Genomic DNA, 27,500 nt, shown 5'->3' on the forward strand with positions numbered 1-27,500 from the left:
ATATATATAACCTATATTTGATGAATTTTACATTTACTGAACGTAATACTTGAACGCCTTCGCTGTATCTTCATTAACCTCTGTCGTCATATCAATTCATATGTCGCAGAATTTTAAAAATATTTGTAATCAGAATCTATTCACCAAAGGAATGGTGTCTCCCACGTTCCATGTTGTAAATATCGATCACCACCATTTTAGTTTGGAGCCATTCAAAGATGACGGTGCCCAAATGATGTGGGTTCCACCAAAATCACTTATATGCCCGGGATCGAGTTGCGCCACGTATTGGAACTCGGGTATGCAATACGTGGCTTTTTTTTTTTATTGTCTGAGAGATATGAGAGTATTTGTAGTTTAATGCCAAATTTCAACCAAGAAATAAAACAAGAGGTTTTATAAGAACAAGAATATGGAGTTGAATGTTTTCTTCACATTCGGTATAGGAAACATTCCGACGGAGGGCATCACCGTCATCATCATCGACTATTGGCAAATCTCTTGATAGTTATTTGCGCATTTCGTTGTGTAATGTTTAGTTTGAAAGACAAAGAGTGATGTGGCGGGCAGGGGGAGGGGGGAGGTCACATCTGTGTAAGGGTCTAGACACCGACATCGCTGATGCGCCATGATAATTATGCTTCTCCTGCTGATTAATGATTTGTCAACGGGCAGCCAATCAGGCGGCGTGACGAGTGGCGACCACGCCCATCGGCTTGGCATTGACGAATGACTGGAGGGGGTAAAATATGGCCCAGTCTTGGCTGGGAGCTCCGGCGCTGTGTGCCATTTCACTTTAAATAATTGCGGCGAACTCCAGCGTCTGGGGGCGAGGGCTGTAATAAAGCTGGGTTCCTTCCATGTAATGATTACTCTTGCATTCTTGATGAATAGACACCGGTCATTTGCCAAAATCCTCATCGCGGAAGATTTCCCCGTAAAAAAGTGTACGCGTGTGTCTGTGTGTCTGTAATACCCCCACTGCCATCCTCCTAAGTATCCCGAGCACCACCACCTCCCCCCCGCCATTTCTTCCATCCCTCTTACACTCTCTTTCTCCTCTCTCTACCGTTGCCCTTCTCTTTCTGGTCCCTCTTCCCCCATTCCCCCCCATCCCTCAACCCTTCCCTCCCACTACCTGCCCCCTCCTCCTCCTCCATCCCCCTCCCCCTCACAATAAAAAAAAAGTACCAACCACCACTTACCCCCATCACTGCCCCCTCCTCCTCCTACCTCCCTCCCTCTCCCCCCCTCCTCACAATGAAAAAAAAAAAAAAAAAAAAAAGTACCACCACCTGTGTGAGCGTCTGGCATGCGGGTACGCCTAGCGGGAAAAAGATCTTGTGAACATTTTCATGTTAATAAAAGCCCCTCAGTAATGGATTTCTTTGTGGTGCCAATCATACGCGAAGATGACGGATTGTAGCACTCCTAAAATCGGCGATCGCGGACCGGTACAAATGGTCCACCCGGCATCAACTAATGGACTCCATCTATTTGAAAAAGTGTGGGGAGTCCAACCAAGAGAAGAGAAGAAAAAAAAAATTTAAGAAAAAAAAACACATAAGACTCAAACACATATATATACTTCTCTTGATCATATTATTTATTTAGGAGATACGGCGGAGATAATGTTTTTTTTTTTTTTTCAAGTCGATGGTCTTGCTTGAGCTGATCGCCGGTCCTTACTTGGCTTTGCTTTTCTTTTATAATAATAATAATATTTTTTTTTTTGCAGTCTTTTTTTTTAGATAAGTTTTTCCTTGAGGCCTCTTGAGGTGGTAGATGACGTCACAACATGTGCGCTTACACACCTTTACACGTCTACATATGTGAACGCAATCACATTGGTGTAAGATTCGTTTTTTTTTATATATGACGTAATTATGTAGTGATAGTGTGAATAGGTATGATTATATTATATATATATATATATATATATATATATATATATATATATATATATATATAATTTTTGTATATATATATATGTGTATATATATGTGTGTATTTATATATGTATATACACATACATTTATATATATGATATTCTACCAGTGAACAGGGGCACAGAAGCAAGTGCCCGAAGTATATGGTTGCAACGTTTAAATAGTGTTTTATGGGCCTTCTTATATTCATATTACACTGTAGTATTACAGGAAGAGACATTCATTTATATATATATATATATATATATATATATATATATATATATATATATATATATATATATATATATATATATATATATATATACACACATATGTATATATATATATATATATATATATATATATATATATATATATATAGACAGATAGATAGATAGATATAGAATAGCTACAAAGCTATATAGATAGATAGATAGATTTATAGATAGACAGACAGATATATTAAAACGTGCCCTCGGATTTCGCCACAGCCATTTAGAGCCTTAATTCGAGCATGTCGCCACGGCATCATAAATGTGGCAGAGTGTTTACCTAAAGACGAACTATCATGACCTGAGCCCTTAAATGCGAGGTCTCCTTTTGACCCTACTTGGAAATCTTTTGTCTGCATCGCCTCTCTTCCTCTTTAGTTGTATGCATACGGTTTTTGTTTTCAGCGAAGGGATTAATTTTTACGGCGGCCGATAAAGCCGAGATTAGAGGTCGCGGCTCTGATATGATTATAATCCAGTAGGCATACTGCCTCCCTCTCTCTCTCTCTCTCTCTCTCTCTCTCTCTCTCTCTCTCTCTCTCTCTCTCTCTCTCTCTCTCTCTCTTTCAGGCAGTAATAATTTATGTTCATTCTCTTTCTCTCTCTCTCTCTCTCTCTCTCTCTCTCTTTCAGGCAGTAATAATTTATGTTTTCAGTTTCACTAGCCGTATTCTTGATAGTTCTCTCTCTCTCTCTCTCTCTCTCTCTCTCTCTCTCTCTCTCTCTCTCTCTCTCTATAAGTTTCATGCAGTAATAATTTATGTTCAATGTATTTCACTGACCGTATTGCATTATAGTTCTCTTGCATTCAGTTTTTCTGTTTCGTGTTGCGTCATCGAATGACTGAGCATCTACTGCTCATTAGTTTTATGAGAATTTGTTTATATTTTCATTCAAAGTTACAGATATATTGGATCATGCTTAAAAAGATCTTTTCTTCACCCCTTTATTGTCATTGCTGCTATATATATATATATACATATATATATATATATATATATATATATATATATATATATATATATATATATATATATATATATATATATATTATATATCTTGTTTTTATATATATCTTATTATATATGATATATTTGATAAAATGTATATGATATAGTCTTGTTTTTTATGTATCTTCTTTCTACAGGAAATGCTGCTTTGATAAAATAATAAGACGAATAATAATAATAATAATAATAATGTCAATTTAATAAAAATAATAATAATAATAATAATAATAATAATAATAATAATAATAATAATAATAATACTCAGTTTAGTATTTCAACTAAGCAAATCCCATTGCCAAATTAGTCAAATGTTTTACAATAATAATAATAATAATAATAATAATAATAATAATAATAATAATGTACGAAGGGAGAAGATCCTCTTTGAGGTAAGTTTTGTTGAATAAAATGGCTGCACTTTGCGAATTGATTTTATACTGAGTTTTCTCAATTCTTCTAATAATTGCTTCTCCTGCACATCAGTATTAGTAAATAATTGTCCAATTTTCATATTTCGATGGATGAAACAGCGTATTTTTTACAGCAGGTTTCAGTAACCTGCTGTAATTCTTTAAGATAAAGAATATCTGCTGTAAAAAATACGCTGTTTCATCCATCGAAATATGAACATTGGACAATTATTGACTAATAATATTGATGTGCACGAAAAGCGAATAATAATAATAATAATAATAATAATAATAATAATAATAATAATAATAATAATAATAATAATAATAATAATAATAACAATACTTACTTTAGTATTTCAACTAAGCAAATTCCATTGCCGAATTATTCAGATATTTTACCGAGTGTTGCAAAATATTCCACAGTTAATAATAGTACATATCGTGGGAGGAATTTAACTTATTAAACTTACCGATGACGTTCATACACGTACAGTACAGTAATGTATTAAGCCTTCGTTAGCCGCAGGACACATTCCAGGTGAAGAAATTACAACCTCCATTTAGGCATCCCACATGATTCGGCTAAATAGACAGTTAGTTATTTAGTGGGAGGTGAATTTGACGGAAATTAATCATAAATGTTACTTAAAAATATAAAGTGAGTGTTCATGACTGCGGACATTCAAGCAAAATGGCCCCATGGTCTTCTCCTAAAATAATTTTGTTGGAGTGTACGAGTCCAGTATGGAATATTCTTAGGTTTAATGTTACACCATATATATATATATATATATATATATATATATATATATATATATATATATATATATATATATATATATATATATATATATATATATATATATAATTTATTTTTCTTTTGCCAAAATGACCTTTAATCCCCATCATAATCATTCTTGTCCTAGAGTGTACAGTATATGACTAATAGTGTAAGGACTATTCTTGGACTAATGTTACACCATAGTTGTTTTAATACTTTTTCTTGACAAAATGGCCCTTATTCTCCCATTAACAATATTCTTGTTCTAGAATGTACATGACTACAAGTATAGGGAATAACCTTGGCTAATGTTATACCAAAGTAATTTCTCAATTTTAATTATTTTTCTTACCAAAATGCCCTTTAATCCCCATCAAAATCAGGTCTTGTCAGATAGCATATGAATACCAGAAGAGGGACTATTCTCTGGTTACTGATACGCCGAAGTTATTTTTCTAATTATTTTTCTTACCAAAATGCCCTTTAATCCCCCATCAAAATCAGGTCTTGTTTGAAAGTATATGAATGCAAGAACAGGAGCTATTCTCTGGTTACTGTTATACTAAAGTTACATCTCTATTTTGATTATTTTTCTTACCAAAATGGCCTTTAATCCCCCATCAAAATCAGATCTTGTTTGATAGTATACGAATGCAAGAATATGGACTATTCTCTCTGGTTACTGTCACACCAAAGTCGCTTCTCTATTTTAATGATTTTTCTTACCAAAATGTCCTTTAATCCCCCATCAAAATCAGGTCTTCCATATGAATACCAGAATAGGGACTATTCTCTGGTTACTGATACACCAAAGTCACTTCTCTATTTTAATGATTTTTCTTACCAAAATGGCCCGTAATCCCCCCACCAAAATCAGATCTTGCCTGATAGTATATGAATGCAGGAACAGGGACTATTCTCTGGTTACTGTTACGCTAAAGTTATTTCTCTAGTCTATTTTTATTTATGTTCTCTTGCCTCATCGATATATTACCTTCTCCTTGCGAGTCATCGTATTTCCACTAATGTTCTAGTGATGTATTGCGGTCATATTCTCTCGTACCACACTTGAAAAATTCATTTTTTCATTAGTTTATTCTTACCTCCCCCAATTGCTCTCCCTAGTTAATGACTTGCCATTACTTCAGAGAGAGAGAGAGAGAGAGAGAGAGAGAGAGAGAGAGAGAGAGAGAGAGAGAGAGAGAGAGAGACTTTTTAAGTTTAAAGGTTTTTATTTTTTAATTTCCTTCTTCTTCTTCTTCTTCAACGCTTCAAAACTTTCGTCACTGTCTCCGGTGAAAGGTGCGATTAAAGAAAGGAATTTTTTGAGGGTGAATATTTTCGAATTTCAGTTGTTTTGAGAGAGAGAGAGAGAGAGAGAGAGAGAGAGAGAGAGAGAGAGAGAGAGAGAGAGAGAGAGAGAGAGAATTTTTTTGTGAACAACGTACACCTGGTAAATACCGAACTATTACTTTGGAATTTGCATAGAAATGATTTCTGCTGCACTGGTGGGATAACTGTTTTAATGAGAGAGAAAGAGAGAGAGAGAGAGAGAGAGAGAATAAGAGATAAACACACAATGGATAGAGAGATTAGAAAGAGATAAACACACAATCCATATTTTAATTAACAAAAATGAACCTCTTCCAGAGAGAGAGAGAGAGAAAAAGAAAGAGAAAAGTCTTGGAGAGAGAGAGAGAGAGAGAAAATATATGAACTAAACACAGTGTATACCTACTAACAAAGCATGAACCTTGTATCCAATTTTATTTTTCAAAAAAATAGAAAAGTCTGGAGGAGAGAGAGAGAGAGAGAGAGAGAGAGAGAGAGAGAGAGAGAGAGAGAGAGAGAGAGAGAGAGAGAGAGAGAGGATGAATATTGCAAAGAAACTCCAGAAGGGATCTCCCGAGTTCGCCATTTGTTGAACCCTCCGGGAAGAATTACGGGTATATTTGTGGCCATGCCTCGTCAGGGGAAAAGTTGCCCCCCGTGATTGCTCCGGGGTTGCAAACGAATTGCTCGGTGAATAACATCCGAAATATCATGGAGGGGTCGGGGCTACGCCTTGCAATATCTGACAGGTTATATCTCCCGGCTACGAAGATGGAAACGTGGCGTGGCCTTCGTGACTTCTGTATTTTATTTGAAAATATAAAAATTGGATAGGAGGTACATGCTTACTCAGTAAGTATCCGCTGTGTGTTTAGCTCATATATTCTCTCTCTCTCTCTCTCTCTCTCTCTCTCTCTCTCTCTCTCTCTCTCTCCCAGACTTTTGTATTTTATTTCAAAAATAAAATCGGATAGGAAGTTCATGCTTTGTTAGTAAGTATCCACTGTGTTTATCTCTCTCTCTCTCTCTCTCTCTTCCCAAACCTTGAACAAAAATTATTTTTGTCAATTTAAAACGACAGTTTTTTGATATTTGTCAAGTGTATGTCATTCGTGAAAAATTATCTCGTCCTCTCTGACACTGAGCACGTGAATTTCTCTCGTCCTTTGTCTCAAGGACACTCCGTGAATTTTCGTCTGTTCTAAATTCCTCTTCTTCTTCTTTCTTTCTTCTTCTCTTCTTTCTTCTTCTCTTTCTCTCTCTCTCTCTCTCGTCTCAAGGATACTGGCATGTAAGCTTTCCATGTGCAAACTGTTTCATATATCTGAAAGCACAGCCTTGCTATAATAATGGTATATAAAATTCAGTAGGAAATTTGTAAGTTATCGCAACAAAACGTGTGTATGAGAGAGAGAGAGAGAGAGAGAGAGAGAGAGAGAGAGAGAGAGAGAGAGAGAGAGAGAGAGAGAGAATTAACTGCCATCACTGTATCATTATTCACGAATACAATTCAGCAGATGTCAAGGGAAATACAATACTGAGTTTGCCTAAATAAGTGCAAGCAACTTATTCAGCACCCATTCATGATATGATCACACTGAAGCCAAAGACTTCAACGTAAAAGGTTATTTCAGTAATTCAGTACATAATTATGCTTCTCCATACACTACCTAAAAGTGTCTCTACTTGTATATAAAAATATGAACAGACTGAGACACGCAACTTGCCTTCACAAAACTGACTTTCGCTAGCCGCTGTGAAGAAAAAATTTCTAACGCTTTATCGCAAACATTATGTTTAATGTAATTATAAATATCAAATAAGCGCCATCTAGCAGCAATACATGACACCAAAATATGTAAATGTGAAACTTCGTGTTACTCCCCATATATTTATAAGGAGAGGTTCTTTCTGCATGCAAAATAACATTCAATGTTGTTAGAGCAAATCAAAAGGCAGCTTCCCTTCTCGTAATTTATAATGATAACTATTAATAGCTTAATTAATTAAGAAAGGCAAACGATCCTTAAGCTTGGAAATCGTAGAGGTCAGGTATTTGTGTTAGTGAGTGCGCTATTATGAGCTGTCATTGATGGGATCCACTTTTCTTTAGGGTAATTTCATCGAAAAACGAAATCGAGGAAACTGTCATTGAAATCAGATTACGCCAACTGCTTATTAAATGTGTGAATATTTAGACATCTCCGTTCTTGTTCTTGAAGTCTGATATTATCTGTAACTCTGCAGAGACCATTAACACTTACCATTGATCAGGCTCGTTTTTCTTTTGGCCGACTTCATCGAAAGGCAAACGACGAAAATGAAATCATTAAAATCAAATTATGGCAATCGCTTATTAAAAATGCTTGCTGCTTTTAGGCATCCCTGATCTTGTTCTTTGGATACGAGGCTGTAATTATCAGGAAAAGCACATGGATGGGGTAGGCTTTTTTTGCACGTAGACTAAATATCCAAAATTTTAATGTGTACTTCTACGGATTTCCTTCAGTGGGTTACCCTTGTGTTTGTAGAAAATAAAATGGAACGAGCCCTTCTAACTCTCACAGAGAGAGAGAGAGAGAGAATAATTTTATTCAAAATATTCGCGGGATTACTGAATGAATTAAAAGGCAATTCAGTAGCCATATCGTATCATTATTCAAGAATACAATGATGTTCTACCAACAAATTACAAAGGACAATGATTCAGAACCTTATAATGATATCAACTGATGCCCCTGTGATTCGATAAGTGCCATTGTCCAATATCTTTTCAGTGCTTCCTCCTTACTTCATATGCACAAAAATGTATTGTGAATATGCCCCATAGGTTGAGAGGCCTATTGGATATGAATTAGAAATTGAAGTCGTACACGTTAAATACAATATATTTTATTACCAGGCAGCCTCTTGCCCCCACTTCCAAGGCACATCCTTCAAACGCCCCCCTTTCTTTAGATCATGGAAGTGATTAAAAAAAAAAAAACTCACCGAGGAGGCCATTTTAAAACGTCTCCATATAACAGAAACGCATCGAAAATAAGTATGCAACCAAACGACGCACGCCTTTCTGCTTTTAAATAACCACATGAATAACCATTTTAAATAACCATATAAATCTCCTTAACCGCTTATTCGTCCCGAAAGCATTTTCCCAAGATGTAACAGAGTACCGGGACCGCTCCCTGAAAAAGTGGGACGCCATATTTTAAAAACTAATCACAGAATTTTCTTGAAAATAATCTCGTTATGTTTCCCACACCCAAATTACTCTGGACGTACTAATGTAACCTAACCTGACTCAGCCTAACCTAACCACCCTTACTTAACCTAACCTAACCTAACCAACCTTATCAAACCTAACCTGACCTAACCTAGGGGTCTGACAAAAAAAAAACCGGGCCTGGTGCAATACCAGCATATATCTCAGGAATTTACGCCAAGGAAGGAAGTGGCCTAAGTGATTAGTTTCCGTGGAAAGCAGCTGAATTAAGCAGTCCAATATATCAAGCCAAGGGCTGGACTCCTTTTATAAGGGGAAGGGACTTTGATATGTCTGCTTACCATGCTGTCAGTGAAGTAGGTATTAGTGCTATTTAAACTAGGATGGATGTCATTGTATTTAATATTTCTAAGTAATATTGTTATTATTACTTAGAAAGTTAATAATACCTACTTAGCTATAGGTGGTGAGAATTCAATAAATATTCGTTGAATTAAAAAAAATATATCGTAAGATGTTTTTAACTGATTTTTTAAATTTAGTTTTACCAGTAACTGAAAGGTTTTGTCAAGATAAAAATGATCATTGAACGAAAGAAAACTCGATTTACAGTTAATACTATAATTATGTCAGTAAGTGAAATAAACTGGTATAATTATCGTGTACATGAGAATTACAGCCATCAATAAATGGCTGTAGGACTTATTCCCAATCTTCAAATGTTACGAATTATATTAACTACCAGTAAATAATTGAATTAATAAGTGCATCATCTGACAGTCTAATTATACAGCTGGTTTGAGGGACGCTCAGAATGACGATAAGCGTCCATTTATAGAGATTAAAAATCCCAGGAACATTAATGGTTTAGATATATATCATCACGACAACAAAATATTTGTGAGCCATTTAAGCCTTTTTTAGTTTTCTGTAAAGAAAACTATTGTGCCGGCTTTGTCTGTCCGCCCTCACTTCTTAAAAACTATTAAGGCAGCCCTCTAGCCTCAGTGTTTTTATTTTTATTTAAGATTGTCATAGCTAGAATCGTGCTTCTGGCAAACGATATAAGAGATTCACCACCTGGCCGTGGTTAAAGTTTCATGGCTTCGCCCATACGGCATTAGTACCGAGACCACCGAAAGATAGATCTATTTTCGGTGGCCTTGATTGTATACGCTGTACGGGTGTACAGAAAACTTGATTGCCTTCGGCTCATTTTTTACTAAATTTATATAGTAGAAGTTATAAGTCTCTGTTAACCAAACCTGCCAATGCCTGCAGAAGTTTAAACAATTCACTGACGCCATGAGAAGTTTTAATTTTTTTTTTAATGTTTTTACATTTACTTTATCTAAATTTGGGTTCAGATGGTTTCATGAGCCTCGTTCAAGTCACTGTATAACTCACAACTAATCTTTATGCACACGAAAATGGAAACTTTTTTTTTTAATTTCTTGTGAGGTCCAATTCATCAGTAATGAAGACTGTTCTTGGTCGTTTCATTTCTTGAATACGTGTGCGGAGCAGTTCTTTCTTCGGCGCAATGCAGTTTTTTCTACAGCATATAATACTATATGAAACTTTCAGCCGCGGCCTATGCGGAAACTTTCAGCCAAGGTCCCATGGTGCTGTTGGTTGGCACCTACAGAGGTGCCGGACGCACAATCACATGGCTAACTCTATCCTTAAATGAAATAAAACTACTGAGGCAGAGGGCTGCAATTTGAGATATGTTTGATGATTGAGGGTGGATGATCAACGTACCACCTTGCTGCCCCTAGCCTCAGTAGTTTTTAAGATCTGAGGGCGATGGACAGACAAATAAATATCTCAATAGTTTTTTCTTTACAGAAAACTAACAAATGTACGTAGAACATCAAACCGTCTGTTCATGTTTTTAGCCATAATTAAAAATGCAGGGACTTTAATGTTATATAATTCAGCATTAAAAAAAAAAAAATATATATATATATATATATATATATATATATATATATATATATATATATATATATATATATATATATATATATATGTAAGTAGTTAGTAAAACTGTAAACTAAATACCAGTTTAACTTAGCTTTGTATTGTCTTAATGATGGATGAATTCCTTTGATCTGTTTAAAACTATTGCAGGATAGATCAACGTACAAAATCATACATTTGCATGAGTCTCTACACTAAACCTATGTACGCATACATGCAAAGAAACACCATCGTTTATTCATCTGAAAACTAAGAACATTAACTGTTATATCTAAACAAAATTATTCACTGGACCAACAAGTATAAATTACTCTCAACCCGATCTCGCACCAAATATCAGAATTATAAGCAAACTTCATTTTTTTATGGGTCATTAATTATTCTCACTTTTTAAAAAAAAAACTGCCTTTTCACCACCCGTCCAAAATCGAGCTTTTGTCACCGAGACCGATTTTTGACGAATACTTCCCCAATACTTTTCTTCGCTCTTTATTCCGAAAGATCCGTTTTATCAATAATCCCCAGATTTCTATAAATTTCACCTTGGTCGATTATTATCCCGCAACAATACCGCCCCTCCTGATTTATTACACCTCATTACTCATGATCCTTCCCCTCCCCCTACCCCCACCCCCACCTACCCCCCTTGTAATTGTGTCCCTTATGATTTTTGAGTTCTGTAATCCACCGTAGCCATTGGAGAGCAGTCCAGACTTCAGCAGTTTTATTTGAACTCAATGGCTGAATTTTCTTCCATTATTCGAACGGGAACCTTGAGCATTCAACATTTTATTGTTATTTATCTAAGGGATGTAATGTGTGTGTGTGTGTATGTGTATATATATATATATATATATATATATATATATATATATATATATATATATAATATATATGTATGTATAATGTATGTATATATATGCATGTATAAATACAGTATATATTATATAAATATTTATACATACATACATGCATATGTGTATGTGTATATATATATATATATATATATATATATATATATATATATATATATATATATATATATATATATATATATTAAATAGATGGAGATCTCTCAAAAACGCAACAACGTAATGAAGACAGAGGGAAACACATCAACCAAGCCGGGAAGGGAAGCCATATTTATTCTGTTTTTAGTTGCTTGTTTAATATGGATAATTTTGTATATTTTAATATTTGCTGCCTAATTTTATTTTACTAATTAGGTATTATTACCTTTGCAGCCTGGATAATGAGGCTCAAAACGTTGCAGTAGAATAAATATGACTTCCTCCACTTGTTTGCGTGTTCTCCCCTGTCTTTATTCTTTATATATATATATATATATATATATATATATATATATATATATATATATATATATATATATATATATATATATATATATATATATATATATATATATATATATATATAATATACATATATATATATATATATATATATATGTAAATATATATATAGTTAGTATATATGTGATACATATGTATACATACACATACATACATACAATATAATTTCCCCACAAATATAGGGTCAAGCTTGGAGATAAAGCAAAAATATATTATATAATCACAGAAGCTTTCATCCTCAAACCGCTGAATATTTTAGGATGAACCCCTCGTGCAGAAACTTCCACATCATCATCAACGACTCCATATATGACACCGAATGCTCATCAATAGCACGTTGATCCATCCACAAACAATGATCCCCTCCTATCCACAAAACACCGACACTCTTCCTGGAGATGAAAGGCCCTTTCTGTTCCAACACCTCTAGTATCCATCCTTCAGCAACTGTTCCTCTCTCTCTCTCTCTCTCTCTCTCACCTCTCACCTATTCAGCAATTTCTAGGTCTCTCTCTCTCTCTCTCTCTCTCTCTCTCTCTCTCTCTCTCTCTCACACCTATTCAGCAATTTCTAGGTCTCTCTCTAACTCATCTGTTCAGCAATTTTTACGTCTCTCTCTCTCTCTAGGTCTTCTCTTCTCTCTCTCTCTCTCATCTATTCAGCAATTTTACCTCTCTCTGTCTCTCTCTCATCTGTTTAGCAATTTTTACGTCTCTCTTTTCTCTCACCATCCAGCAATTTTCACCAACTCTCACTTGAATTGTATATACTTTCTCCATTCTGTAAAAATGTTCTTATCCATTAAATGCTCCTTACTTCACATATGCCATTATCGTCTCAACAGCCGCAACAGTTTTCTTTCATTCACATTCAGCATTCATACATTGTTTGCATAAAAGGTGAGTTTGCTTCATAAACTATTAACACACTTTAGCTTCGGTGTCCATAAAAACTTCTCTCCGCCTACAGATCTTTTTTTATGGTCCTCATTACCACTTTTGCTTCACCTGTTCTGTGAGTCACTCTTCTTGCACCCTAACGCCATCTGTTCCGTTCGCTTCCAAATGCCACTTCCATTCTTCCACCGTCCGTCAATTACACATTCATTGCTCCATCTTCCTGACCTTCGTTTGCCCTCAAAATCTTACGATAGTTTTTTCTTTATTGTTCTAACCTATTTATTCTCTAATTTCTGACCAAAGGGTAAAACCTGTTGGCTTGTGTGCTTGCCGTATTTCATTCCCACCTTATGTACAAACAAAGATGCCTCTTCGATGAAGATTGGAACTGTTAGGTAAAATAGTGTTTTATCTGACTGCTTTCGATATCTGCTGATCAAATGTGCTATAAAGGAAATCCTTACCAAGTGATAAAATTATCCTTTGGTGCCTAGGAAAACCTCCTCTCGTGAGAGATTATGTTCCGAGTATCACAAAGAGCTCCTACAAGGTAGGGATCCCGAAATGGGATTCTGGACAGGCAACCCTGCAACTTATAATGGTCAAATGATTCTAGTAGGAAAAGCATTACTCTAAACAGCTATTCTGGATTCTAAGAGGAAAAGCATTCCTCTAAACAGCTATTCTGAATTCTAATAGGAAAAGCATTCCTCTAAACAGCTATTCTAAATTTAATAGGAAAAGAATTCTCAAACATCTGTTCTAAATTCTAATTGGAAAAAAATTCTATAAACAGCTATTCTAGATTCTAATAGAAAACATCTCTAAACAGCTATTCTAAATTCTAATAGTAAAAGCATTCCTCTAAACAGCTATTCTGAATTCTAATAGGGAAAGCATTACTCTAAAACAGCTATTCTAAATTTATTCGAAAAGCATCTTCAAAACAGTTTATTCTAAATTTAGTTAGTAAAAGCATTCTCTAAACAGCCATTCTGAATTTAATAGGAAAGCATTACCTAAACAGCTATTCTAAATTCTATTGAAAAGCATCTTCAAACAGCTATTCTGAATTCTAATAGGAAAAGCATTCCTCTAAACAGCTATTCTGAATTCTAATAGGAAAAGAATTCCTCTAAACATCTGTTCTAAATTCTAATTGGAAAAAAATTCCTATAAACAGCTATTCTAGATTCTAATAGGAAAAGCATTCCTCTAAACAGCTATTCTAAATTCTAATAGTAAAAGCATTCCTCTAAACAGCTATTCTGAATTCTAATAGGGAAAGCATTACTCTAAACAGCTATTCTAAATTCTATTCGGAAAAGCATTCCTCTAAACAGCTATTCTAAATTCTAATAGTAAAAGCATTCCTCTAAACAGCTATTCTGAATTCTAATAGGGAAAGCATTACTCTAAACAGCTATTCTAAATTCTATTCGGAAAAGCATTCCTCTAAACAGCTATTCTGAATTCTAATAGGAAAAGCATTCCTCTAAACAGCTATTCTGAATTCTAATAGGAAAAGCATTACTCTAAATAGCTCTTCTAAGTCCTCAGCCTTATTCACATATTTTACTCATGAATTATCATCTTTTGTGCAGCTGTCAATTCATAACTTGAGGCACAGTGGTGAAAGGCAACTGTGCAATGAAAAAATCTATGGTGATTCTTAGCCATTCCTTAACTAGTGTGTTGATACTTCTCGCGTTTGTATAATGAAATTCTTAAGGAACAAGTGCAATTTCCATTTAATTACTGAGTTTCTTTACATTTGTCTACGCTGATTTCTTAATGGCGGGCAAAGTTGAAGGATCAGGCATTTAAGTAGAAAGAGTCATTGTATGTCATTACTTCTCACGAATCTTTCCGTAGAGTTTCCCCTCACTTTCTCGAATTACTTACGATAGTCATCTCATCTGCTGAATTGAACTGAATATAGAATTTAGGCCAAAGTCCAAGCACTGGGACCTATGAGGTCATTCGGCGCTGAAACGGAGATTGACAGTAAAGTGTTTGAAAGGTGTAACAGGAGGAATGAATCAATTGTTAGGAGAGGTTTGAGGAAAGTAAGATGGGAGAGAGAATATGAAAGGAGGTAGACTAAAAGAAACGAAAGGGGTTGCATGACCTTGTCTACGATTGGATTCGAAAAAGGTACTTCATACTTTAGACCTGATGAGCTACGTGTGAGGGAGTTCCTAGTATACAGTGTTACGTGAATTATTGCTCTACAACAGTCGATACTCGTACAAGCTTTTTAATCTCATAGTATATTAATTAATTTTAACTTTGTAGATGTTTTCGTGTCTTTAACATACTTCGCATTTATTAAGGTTTTCAAATTAAAATAAGCTTCACAACATTCTGTACTACCTTTTAGGAGAATGTACTTGTAATTTTCCTATTTTGAAATAATTCAAACGCAAGTACATCGCAATCACAATACATTATGTTTCCTATGTTACATTATCAGATGCAATTGTGTTCACTATCTAGTTTACTGTCTATCTTAGCTCTGAGAACAGTTGCCATTTCACACTAAATTTCCACATGCACACCGTATTACGAAAATTCAGCATACTACCATGGCTAGAGAACACTGCCACACCCACATAATTACACATGTAACACATTTATCAGTAGTACGTCCATACCTTTAAGTACACTGAAAATACAAGAATCTCTTGTATTTTCCTTCCAAGCAAAACTTATCCTTTATAACCTACGTAAGCAAGAGACGCGTACTAAGGTGACATAGACGCTGGAATTCTTAGTTGAATTGAATATAGAATTTAGGCGAAAGGCCCAAGCGCTGGGACTTATGAGGTCATTCAGCGCTGGAAGAGAAATTGAAAGTAAGGAGATTTGAAAGGTGTAACGGGAGGAAGGCCTCGCAGCTGCACTGTGAAGCAATTGTTAGAGAGGGTGGAAAGTCAGATGGAAGAGAGAATATTTGAAAGGAGGTACAGTAAAGAAAAAGTGGCCAGTTAAATGGAGGGACGTTGTAAAGATTCCTTGAGTAGTGCTGCCACAGTAAAACACATAAGGTGCATTGACGGCATTACAACTCACAGTTGAAACTGAATAATGGAAAAGTATTACGCTGTTGAGTATTGAAAGCTCAGCATTTAGTATGTTTGAGAAAACTTCCGCTTACATTATTAAGTCAATGGTCGTGCTACAAGTTCGATTTGCTTGTTTCAAAATTTTTTTTCGGGATTACGTGAAAACTATTGAAGGCATCTTGGTGAAATTTGGGTCAAAATATTCATTTGGTGACCTTGACATGATTAACCTTGAAGGAGAAACTGGAATGAAAGTTTAGCTAATTTGACCTTGTCCTTTAAATGTCAAAGGTCAAATTACAGGTCAGATTACAATATTTATGTAAAGTAGTATTGCACTCAGAGCTATGCAAATGCATACGAGTTCATTTATTTACTAATTAGTGCTATTGATACGGGAAAGCCCTCTCATTATTATTATTACTATTATTATTATTATTATTATTATTATTATTATCATTATTATTATTATTATTATTATTATTATTGTCGTTGTTGTACTTAGAGCTATAAAAGCAAAAGCTATGAAAGCATACGAGTTCATTTACTAAATAGTGCTACTGATATGGGAAAGCCCTCTCATTATTATTATTATTATTATTATTATTATTATTATTATTATTATTATTATTGAGTATATTATTCTGAATTGTGCACCACAATTATATGGTAAATATAATTTTACATAGTAATATATATACCATATAATTGTGGATTTTTATTACTCAGATTGTTTTTCACGAAATTGTGAATCTATTAGCATTATTATTATTATTATCGTCATCCTGAAACTAAATCACGTTTACCTACCTTACAGTCTGTAATTTAAGAAGGAAAAGTTACGACACAGCAATTTTAAGAATTGTCTCTCTTGTCTTTTTGTAAAGACTGCTCATTTAAGTGTCACGACATTAAAAGGGATATGTGCTGGATTAGTCGCAAAAAGGGGGGAGATTTTCACGCGTGAGGTTATTCATGAGTGTGAAATGAGTTTTGTGAGTAGACTCCATGCGTAAGAATGAAACGGCAGAATGTAAGAACAGAAATAGAATAGAATACACAATTTAGGCCGAAGGTCAAGCGCTGGGACCTTAATATGATGAGGTCATTCGGCGCTGAAAGGAAAGTTAAGAGTAAAAAAGGTTACTAAGGTGTTAATAGGAGGAAAGCCTCGCAGTTGCACTATGCAACAATTGTTAGAAAAAGGTGGAAAGTAAGATAGAAGGTGGTGGAAATTAAGATGGAAGAAGGAATACGAACGGAGGGAAAGTAAAAGGAATGAAAGGGGGTGCAGCTAGGGCCCGAAGGGACACTGCAAAGAACTCATAATGCCTACAGTGTACATGTGAGTGCAATTGGCGGTACCCAAGGGAGGGGGGGGGGCAAAATGCAAGGGAATTTATTCTGTAGTGAATCATTGTATGTAATTTTAACGCAGTGTGTGCGAGATCGATGATTTCTCTAAACAGAAGGATGTAATGAATATCTCCATAATGGTTGCATTCTCTGCCTTGCATATATAGAGTATATTGTATATTGCAACTGCTATTACCTAAGATCTGTTTTACTCCGCTGCTATTATTATCATTATTATTATTATTATTATTATTATTATTATTATTATTATTATTACTCAGAAGATGTACCTTATGCATAGCTTATGGAACAAGCCTAACAAAGGGGCCACTGACTTGAAATTCAAGTTTCCAAAGAAATTTGGGTTTCCATTTGAAAGAGGTAACAGAAAGTAATAGGAATTACAGAAAGAAGCGATCAGTTATTAGAAAGGAAAAAAAATAAAGAAAAAAATAAATAAAAATGTTATTATTAAAATACAACGAGCTGAGTAGGCCTCGTGGTAAACTTGAATATTTTTTTAATGCTTTACAGATTTGGACAGTACATTTTATTAATAGGGATAACACGTTTTTTTGCCTTACAGGTTTCATGTAAAAGGACCTACCGGTATGCTTGGCCCTCAACCAAGACAAGATGCAAAAGCATAACATAATCTTGAAATAATCTTAAATTTAGGTTATTCTTGCGCAGGAAGATTGAATGCAGTAATATTGATGTTTCATTTTTTTTTCTCCTGAAATATTTGCAACTTTATTTTTTTTTGTTCAAGAGACCTTAAAGCAGTATTATTAACCTTCATTTTTTCTCACCCTTTTCAGAATTATTTGTAAATTTAAGACTTTTTCTAAAATTAAGTTAACACTCTCTCTCTCTCTCCTTAAGATTTTTTATTTGTGTTTTTTCCTGCGCATGAGCCCTTAAAACAGTATTATTATTAAACTTCATTTTTTTCTCTCCAGAAATATTTGTAAATTGAAGCTTCTTTATTTTTAATTTATTTTATTTATATATATATTTTTTTTTTGCTCAAGAGACCTTTAAGCATTATTATTACCTTTAATTATTTTTTCTCCCTTCAGAAATATTTGTAAATTTAACCTTTTTTTTTTTTTAACGAGCATTTTTTTTTGGCGCAAGGGACCATAGAGCAGTATTATTAACCTTCATTTTTCTCTCTTTTCAGAATTATTTGTAAATTTAAGCTTTTTTTTAATTCTTTTTTTTTTTTTGCTCAAGAGACCATAAAGCAGCATTATTAACCTTAATTTTTTTTCCTCCAGAAATATTAGTAAATTCAAACTTTTTTTTTAATTTAAGCTTTTTTTCGCGCAAGGGACCATAAAGCAGTATTATTAACCTTAATTTTTTTCTCTCCAGAAATATCTGAATCAAGCTTTCTTTTTTAATTTAAGCTCTTTTTGCGCAAGGGACCATAAAGCAGTATTATTAACCTTAATTTTTTTCCTCTTCAGAAATATTTGAAATTTTACCCCACCCCCTTTTTTTAAGCTTCTTTTGCGCAAGGGACCATAAAGCAGTATTATTAACCTTATTTTTTCTCCTTCAGAAATATTTGAAAATTTAACCTTTTATTTTTAATTTAAGCTTTTCTTGCGCAAGGGACCTCAAAGCAGTATTATTAACCTTGTTTCTTCTCCGTCTGTCTTCGCAGAGAGGAAACGAGGACGACAGACCTACACTCGCTACCAGACCCTCGAACTGGAGAAGGAGTTCCACTTCAACCGGTACCTGACGAGGCGGCGGAGGATAGAGATCGCCCACGCCCTGTGTCTCACGGAGCGCCAGATCAAGATCTGGTTCCAGAACCGCCGCATGAAGTGGAAGAAGGAGAACAAGAGCAAAGTGGAGAACGGAAACCCCCTCTCATCAGAGACCCCCACCCCCACATCCCCCACACAGTGACCTATGTGTTGTGGCTCGGTTGCCAAATATTGACCTAAAAGGGTATGCAAAAGTGCCAGTGAGGAGTGTGTGTGACCCATTTTATATACTGGATAATTAAGTGCTATTTTACATAGTTTACGTATAATGTGCTCCATTTGTACAGTGCATCTCTCCAATTATTGGCAAAAAGAAAAAAAAGAAAAATTTTTTTTTTGGAATATACCAGTGACTACAATATGTAAGCTATGAGGTGACGTCTCTCTCTCTCTCTTCCCTAAGGCGCCAGGAAGCAAGCAAAAGTTTCAAAAATAAAAAGAAGAAAAATTGAAAAAATATATAATAACAACAATAAAGTGCATTCATCTGTGTTCTGAGTTGGTGTTCATGCCGGGATCCAATAGCCTGCGACGACGAGTGCCAGTACCACAGGGGCTTCGGGAGCCGGGTCAAGCAGTGACGTGGTATATATATATATATAATATAAATATATATATATACTCTCTCTCGATCTGTCTTCTGTTTTCAACTTTTGTAAATCATAAGAGCCTTATTTGCAGTGACCTGTGTTCCTTTCTGTTCATCACTTTTATGAGAATCATCATTTTTACACTGAAGATATATACCTCCTTCTTCATCCAACGACAATATAGATATATATATATATACAGTCAGCAGGAAAGACTATAAACAAATCATTCCATGATCCAGAGAGGAGTTTAAATAACAGCCAATAATTATTATTATTATATCATTATTCTGTTTGTATCTCCCTCCGAAAAAAAATGTCTTCGATCCCTATACCATGTCAGGCGTCAGTCCCCTCGCTAGCCAGTACCAAAAAAAAAAAATAAAAACTTAAAAAGAAGAAGAAGAAAAATTCACGTAGGAGAGTCTCTAGCTGTTTAAAAATAATAAAATAAGAAACCTGATGTGTCTCCTACTCTCTGGTTTGTGTAAAATATAAGTAAGAAGAAAGAGTTTCGATACGGAATTGATGTTTCCCGCTAGTAACAACCCAGTATATAAGACGATATATGCTAGATTGTAGTGGAGGTGAAACTTGAATAGGTGTTATTGACTGGTACTCCTATTATACTACTAGTATACCACACAGAGGTTGTAAGTAATGGTAATAACAAAAAAAACTAAGTGATCCGCAGAGATGGTCGTCCCCCCCACCCCCCTCCGAGGTGATTCCCTAATTTTCATTGACTGACACCTTCTATAGAACGGTCTCCATAGGAAGGTGGCTAGAATCTACAGGGGTGTACTGCACTGGACTGTACCGTTCAGTTGTTCTTATGGTCTGATGATCTGTTGTACACGAGCAATGATGGCTTTACTGTATTTTTTCTCTCCCCCCCAACCTCTCTCCCCAGTTTTTATTTCTTTTATATAATATATACCTGTATAAAGATAGGTGCGTAGTAGCATCCTTTCCACCTACTGTGAGGGACCAGTTTATGGAAGAGGTCTCTCTTAACGTAGTGGTCATTTTGCGGGAGGAATAGTCAGTTGTATGGGCAAGTCCTGAAACCAGTCCATATCACAAAGTATCCACATATTGTGCTCAATGATCTTTCATTTTTTCCCCCCATTCTTCTCTTTTGGGTACGTCAAATCGATTGATGTCTTTCTTTTTTTTTTTTTAAGTGTTGCGTCTCTGCTTCGCGCGTGCTATATACATACCACTGTTGCCCATATAATGCTATTCTGCCGACTGTGTGTGTGATGCTTGTGACGGACGGGTAAATAAATAAAAAAAAGAGACTCACCTCTGGAAGGCATTGTTGTGATATTTTTCACGAGTCCTTGACGCCGCTGCATAAATCGTTTTTATGGTACAAGGTTATTCATTAGGGACAGTTTTGCTGACGAACTATCTTAACTCACACACACTCATTTTGTACAAGGATTTGATGAGTAATCCAGTCATGCTTGAAGTATCCGTATTTATAACTCTTCATGGTCATCTAACCAACCCCCCCCCACCCCCCTTCCCATTATGACTCGCCGATCCTCTCACATCGCTCTCTCACAGATTGACTCATCATCCACTTCCATCCAGACATCTTTCGACACAAAGAGTATACTTTTGAAAACCGTACCTTCCAAAGCTGAGTCTTCATGATTTACGTAGTTAGATTGTAGCGTGAGCTAAGTCTGAGGACTGACGGTGGTGTCCCTCTCATTGTGGTTCAGGTGTTTTTGCGAAGGATTGTATTGTTCGTTTCTTGCATGGGAGTCTCTGGAAGGCCGAACTCTTTTAATGGTATACCATCGACATCTGAGAGAGAGAAAAAAAAAGTTAAATGTAAATAAGTAAAATAAAAAAAATAAGGCTTACTTTTCTTACAAATAAAAAAAAAGGGGGGTTGTATTCAGGCCCCATGAATTCATTGCTCTCATTCTAAATACAAGTACTTAACAGAACCTTGAAGTGGGAAAAAAAAGAAAAAAACATGACCACAAACCAGAAGTTCCTTTTCCTTCCAGATGCTTTTTGTGGGAAGAAACCGAGATCAGATTTAGTGAAAGGGAAATAAAAAAAAAAACGATGGTTTGGAATGATTTAGCGTGAGGATTCTTATGATATTTTTTTTTCTTAGTTCTCTGATAATTAGAATACTTTATTGTTTTGTATTACAGATAGAAAACTTGTCCGTCTCTTCAAGAAAAATTAACATTCGAACCCCATTTTCATTTTGCGTTGTTTGTCAAGAAACAGGAAGATAAAAAAGACAGGATAAGACTGTGTAGATTTCTCTCTCAACTTAAGGCTTATAATATGGTCTCTTGTACAGATGGAACCAGTTTTGGATAACATAGGGTATTTGCTGTGCATGATATGGAAGGGGCAATTTCCCAATAGGACATTACTAGACCTGTTATTTTTAAATGCACAGAATATTTTAAAAGACGGGTGTTAGGTCCGTGCAATAGGATTTTTTCTTTTATTTTAGTGAAGAAAAAAAAATGACGGCAGAGTAACTTAGGATTAAGTTAAGTGATACTCCTAATTATTTTGCACTTTTTAGAAAATCGTATTTATTCTTTTTGGCCATCTATTGTGGATTATTGTAAGAAGAAAAAATAATGACCAAGAAAGGCAGATAGATGATTTCCTGAGTTGTTCTGCCAGTATTTGCAAGAAATATGTCTTGAATACCAAAACTTCTTGGAAATATATACTTTCGTAAATTAGGGAATGCAATTATTATATTTGGTCTAACTGAAGGTTAGGCATTGTCCAACTACCATTGGCTCATACAAACAGCTGCAAGTCAAAATGAAAAAAAAATGAGAATTTGTTCTAAATCTAAAGGGACATATTTTGTAATGAAAGATAGATCTCATATTCTTCCTTTCTGTTAGAAGGGAGACTTTTTTTGAGCTTTGCATTTCTTGATAAGAAAAATAATTAAAAGAGCAATTTTTATAGCTTGTATTTTATCTTTGAATTGGATATTTTGGACGAGGTTTGTATAACGATTGGTAGGATTGGGACCTTGATGTCTTGTTGTAGTGAATGTCTTGATTTGGCGGAGATAAGATACCCAAGAGTATGTATGACAGAGGTAAACTTCAGGGATTAGTTGCACGAACACAAATCCTCCTTTTTAATCTACAAGCGTTAGTTAAACGACTCCCATTCATTGGAATTTTTTTTTTCTCAAAATCAGAGTTAAAAAAAAAATGTTCTCAAGTCAAGCGAGATTTTTTTTTCTCAAAATCAAACTGAGTTAAAAAAAAATAATCTCAAGTCAAGCGATTTTTTTTTCTCAAAATCAGTTAAAAAAAAAAATGTTCTCAAGTCAAGCGAGATTTTTTTTTCTCAAAATCAAACTGAGTTAAAAAAAAAACAAAATCTCAAGTCAAGCGATTTAAAAAAAAAAAAAATTTTTCTCGAGTCAAACGAAATTTTTTTTTCCTATTTTCACTCCTAACTTAATGAATCAAAAATTTCTATTGCAAGATACAAAAAAAAAACTCCAATTAATAGAAGTTGCTTACGAGACGTCCCCGTGGTTTAAAAAAATGTTGCCAAATTCACATTACGAGTAAAAAAAAAAAAGAATTGATCAAAAGGTCGTCTTTTGAACATCCTCAAAACAGTAAAAAAAAAAAGGTCGTTTCTTTTTCATTATTATAACTTATTCGCTTCTACCTTTTTATGTGTATATGGTTACATCCCACCACAATCAGTTGCTGATCGATATGATGATTTATCTGAATAATTACCCACTAATTTGTACAATTATGTTAGAACATCTTGAAATAATGCAACGCACGTGGGTCTTCGTCAACTCTCTCTCTCTCTCTCTCTCTCTCTCTCTCTCTCTCTCTCTCTCTCTCTCTCTCTCTGTAAGTATTGAAATACTAATGTGTCAACTCTTTCTCTCTCCTCTCTCTCTCTCTCCTTCACTTTCTCTCTCTCTCCCTCCCCCTCTCTCGCTCTCTCTGTAAGTATTGAAATACTAATGTTAATGATATTGAATATTGTGGAACTATTTCTCACTTCTGTCTTCAATATGTATTCATCTTGGTAATGTAGAGGTAGAGAGTGACAACTGTCACTCGGTATAGTACCTTGTGTGGAGATGTTATAAGTAAGGTTTAAATGTTAGTCTATTTACAGTTCGAAGAACAACAATTTTTCTTACGAAAAAAAAGTGAACTGGAATAATAATATATATATATATGTATAATATATATATATAGGCCCCTTCTTGCCACAAACTATTGAACGAAGATTTTAAAAACAAAAATAAGAAACAAATCAAAGTCGGCCGATTGACGAAAAACGACAACAGAGACCCTGAGGGATTATTATAATAATAACTTGTGACTAGTATCCATTATTATTATGATTATTATTATTATTTTAATTATTATTATTATTATTATTATGATTACTGTACACTATGTTTATGTTATTTGGTGACATTTTACCATTTCTATTTTTTATATGCAATTTTTTTTCCCTCCCCCTAATGTTTATTTTCCCAAAGTCTTTTCTCTGTCGAAGAGATGATGTTTTTTTTTCTCGAGGGTATCCTCCTCCTCCTCTTCCTCCTCCTCCTCCTCCTCCTCCTGTTTAGTAATAATGAAATACACTCAGTGTTATTTTCTGAACTCCATGTATACGAGCCGTGTATACTAAACTTATCATACTCAACCAACGAAAGCCTGTAGCCAGTGTAATGACGTGTAGTGTTATAGAAGTGTGACTGAACATTTTAGGTTTAATTCAAGCGTAGAGTATTCAACAAAGACAACAGTCGGGTATTTCTCATACTGTGCTGGACAAATTGTTTTTTTGATTGTTGCAGAATCACTATGGTATACCCAGAACGTACTGTTGTATGGTCAACTCATTAGTTTTTAGGTCTCATACACTCGTACTTTTTTCATGAAGAAAATAAGATAAAAAAAAACTCACTTTTTTTATTTTATCTATCTGTCTGTCTGTCTGTCTCTCTCTTTCTCTCTGTCTACCTCTCCCTCTCTCTCCCTCTCTCTCTCTCTCATTTATTTTCTCAAGAAGAAGATTTTCTATTTAATTTATTCGTTCCCATGATGATCATGATGTATTCCTACATGTATCCATTATTAGATAATAATAATTAATAAACTAAAGTACATGCGGACTGTATCCAATTTACAAGGCCTGGAACCTGAAGTGTATTCATGAAACAGCTGATTCTTGGATTTTTGTAGAGCAGTTGTGTTGTACCATGATAGTTTTAATATTCATAGGTGTTCTATATTTTGTAATCCTGTATACAAACGTGAAGAAAACAATATACGTAAAGCATACCAAGCAGTATCGGAACCAAATAGAAACGCTTGTAAGTATTGCATAGTGCTTCTGGCTTTCCTACCAATATGTATTTTTTATGACCCGGCTTGCATTTGTTGTTATTGATCCCATGTGCCGTGTATCCAGAGGTGAAGTGAACCAAGAAGAAGAAGACCCTGGGAGCAATTGATTTCATTCTTGTGATGATGACTTTAAAAAAAAAAGTGGAAAAAAATGTGAGGTCAAATATAAAAATAAAAATGAAAGAACGATGAAGGATTTCTCTCAGGGTCCTCTCCTCACGATCCTCATGTCCTGTTATAATAGTGACGACGCCAACGTTCGCCCAAAAAACTTGTGAGAAAAATAGTGTGAGAACGTTGGTTCGCCATTTTATGAAACTGCATCATGAACTCTTTCACAATAACAATCAATGCAAAACTATATAACTTATTTCGAATCATAATTATTACTGTACATTTTACACATTCAAATGCCACGGCAGCTTTTTATTCACTAGTTAACTTTTTAATTTTTTTGCTTTAATTATTTTTTATAGTCCAAGGCAATAATTTTGTCAGTGTAGATCCCAATGTCATTTTAAAAAATAGGGCTTCTCCGGCTTGGGCTCCTGTGTATGGTGGAATTTTGTCCTTCAAAATTATTTTTTTAGACAGCAGCCAGTGGAATAATATTCAACCTGCCACTTAAAAAAAAAATGGAATAAAAGAGATCAGATTATTATCAAATGACGAAGCTGTAATAATAACCTAATGTAAAAATGTTTCCAATTGTCAGTTTGTAATTGTGATGTTAATCATCATTAAGAAAACGATCCATTAAGTAAACATGAATATATATAAACAGTGTTCGTTATGAAGTGAACTGAATTTACTCATTAGTTTCAAGCTGGAGAAGCCAAATTTAGATTATGATTTCAGTGGTAATTTTTATATAACATGTAAAACCTCGCTTACTCCTGTATGTAAATATTCTTTTCAATTACAGCAGAAAAAACTCTAATGATAAAAAAAATGTTCATGTCTACGAGGTTGAAGAAGTTCAGAAGTTTCCTATCATCAAACCTATTGTACTTGAGGACTGGACAAGTACTATACGAGTACTATTTGTTTATGTTTGTGTGCCACTCCACAATGTGTCTGTACATAGAGAACAACTTCGCAATACAAACTTTACTGAATTTTTTGCCTTTCATTTTCAAAAAAAAAAAAAATTACAAGAAATCCATATTTCATTTTGTTGGAAAAAATTACAAAAAAATCCATGTTTCATTTTGTTGGAAAAAAATTACAAGAATTCCATTTCATCATTATGTTGAAAAAAAAAATTGCAAAAAATCCAATGTATCATTTTGTTGGAAAAAAAATTACAGGAATTCCATTTCATCATTGTTGAAAAAATAATTACGAGAAATTCATTTCATCATTCTGTTGAAAAAAAAAATATTACAAGAAATCCATCTCATCATTTTGTTGTGGTTCATTTTTTCACAAGATTGGATGAGAAAAATGCAGTAACTTTTTTTTTTTACTGGAGAAGGTAGAAGATGGTAAGTTCTTTGAGGTTCCAATTTTGATATTGTTTAAGAATTTTATTTTCTGGATATTTCAGCCTTTTGGTTTACATTGGAGCAGAGCACAAAAAGACCCTCATGTTTCCACGTGGTCGTCCGCGTGGTGCACTAACTGACTCACGAGCCTCATAATCCCTCCCTCTCAGGGCGGGACATTACCCCTCCCACGACGGTCACTCAGCTTGTATGATAATTACCCTCAAGAAAAGCCGAATACACCACAACCGAAACGGCTAAGAGGCAAATCAAAGCGCCAAAACAAGCGAATACTGACGAAGTAAAAGACTAGACGAAAGCCTTCAGCCGGCGTGCATCCCAGACGCCCCGAGGCCACCGTGTGTTGCTAAGGTCATCGTACATCACGAGCGTTGGCAGGCTGCCAGTTACCATGACAACCATGACGCGCTCGTTGTGCCTGCCATCCGCTGTCAGCTGATCAGCCAACGGAGTGGCGATGTGAAATCGCTCTAGGCCTACCCCCATCATGGCTGACTTTGGGGTTCATGAACCACTGTAAACAAAACGCTGCCGACTTCATAAAGCAGCCGCTG

The 27,500-nt window shown here is 34.8% G+C and overlaps 1 protein-coding gene across 1 annotated transcript in view; it reads left to right on the forward strand.

Moving 5' to 3' along the window:
- The window catches only part of LOC136847849 (homeobox protein Hox-A7-like), a 52,395-nt gene extending 25,838 nt beyond the window's left edge, over window positions 1-26,557 (forward strand). The window contains exon 2 of the mRNA XM_067119830.1: window positions 19,320-26,557. Coding sequence (XP_066975931.1) covers window positions 19,320-19,570 — 251 coding nt within the window. The 3' untranslated portion in view covers window positions 19,571-26,557. The remainder of the gene's footprint in view (window positions 1-19,319) is intronic.
- The last annotated feature ends 943 nt before the right edge of the window (window positions 26,558-27,500 follow it).

This window comes from Macrobrachium rosenbergii, chromosome 17, assembly GCF_040412425.1.
Source record: "Macrobrachium rosenbergii isolate ZJJX-2024 chromosome 17, ASM4041242v1, whole genome shotgun sequence".
Taxonomy (NCBI): Eukaryota; Metazoa; Arthropoda; class Malacostraca; order Decapoda; family Palaemonidae; genus Macrobrachium; species Macrobrachium rosenbergii.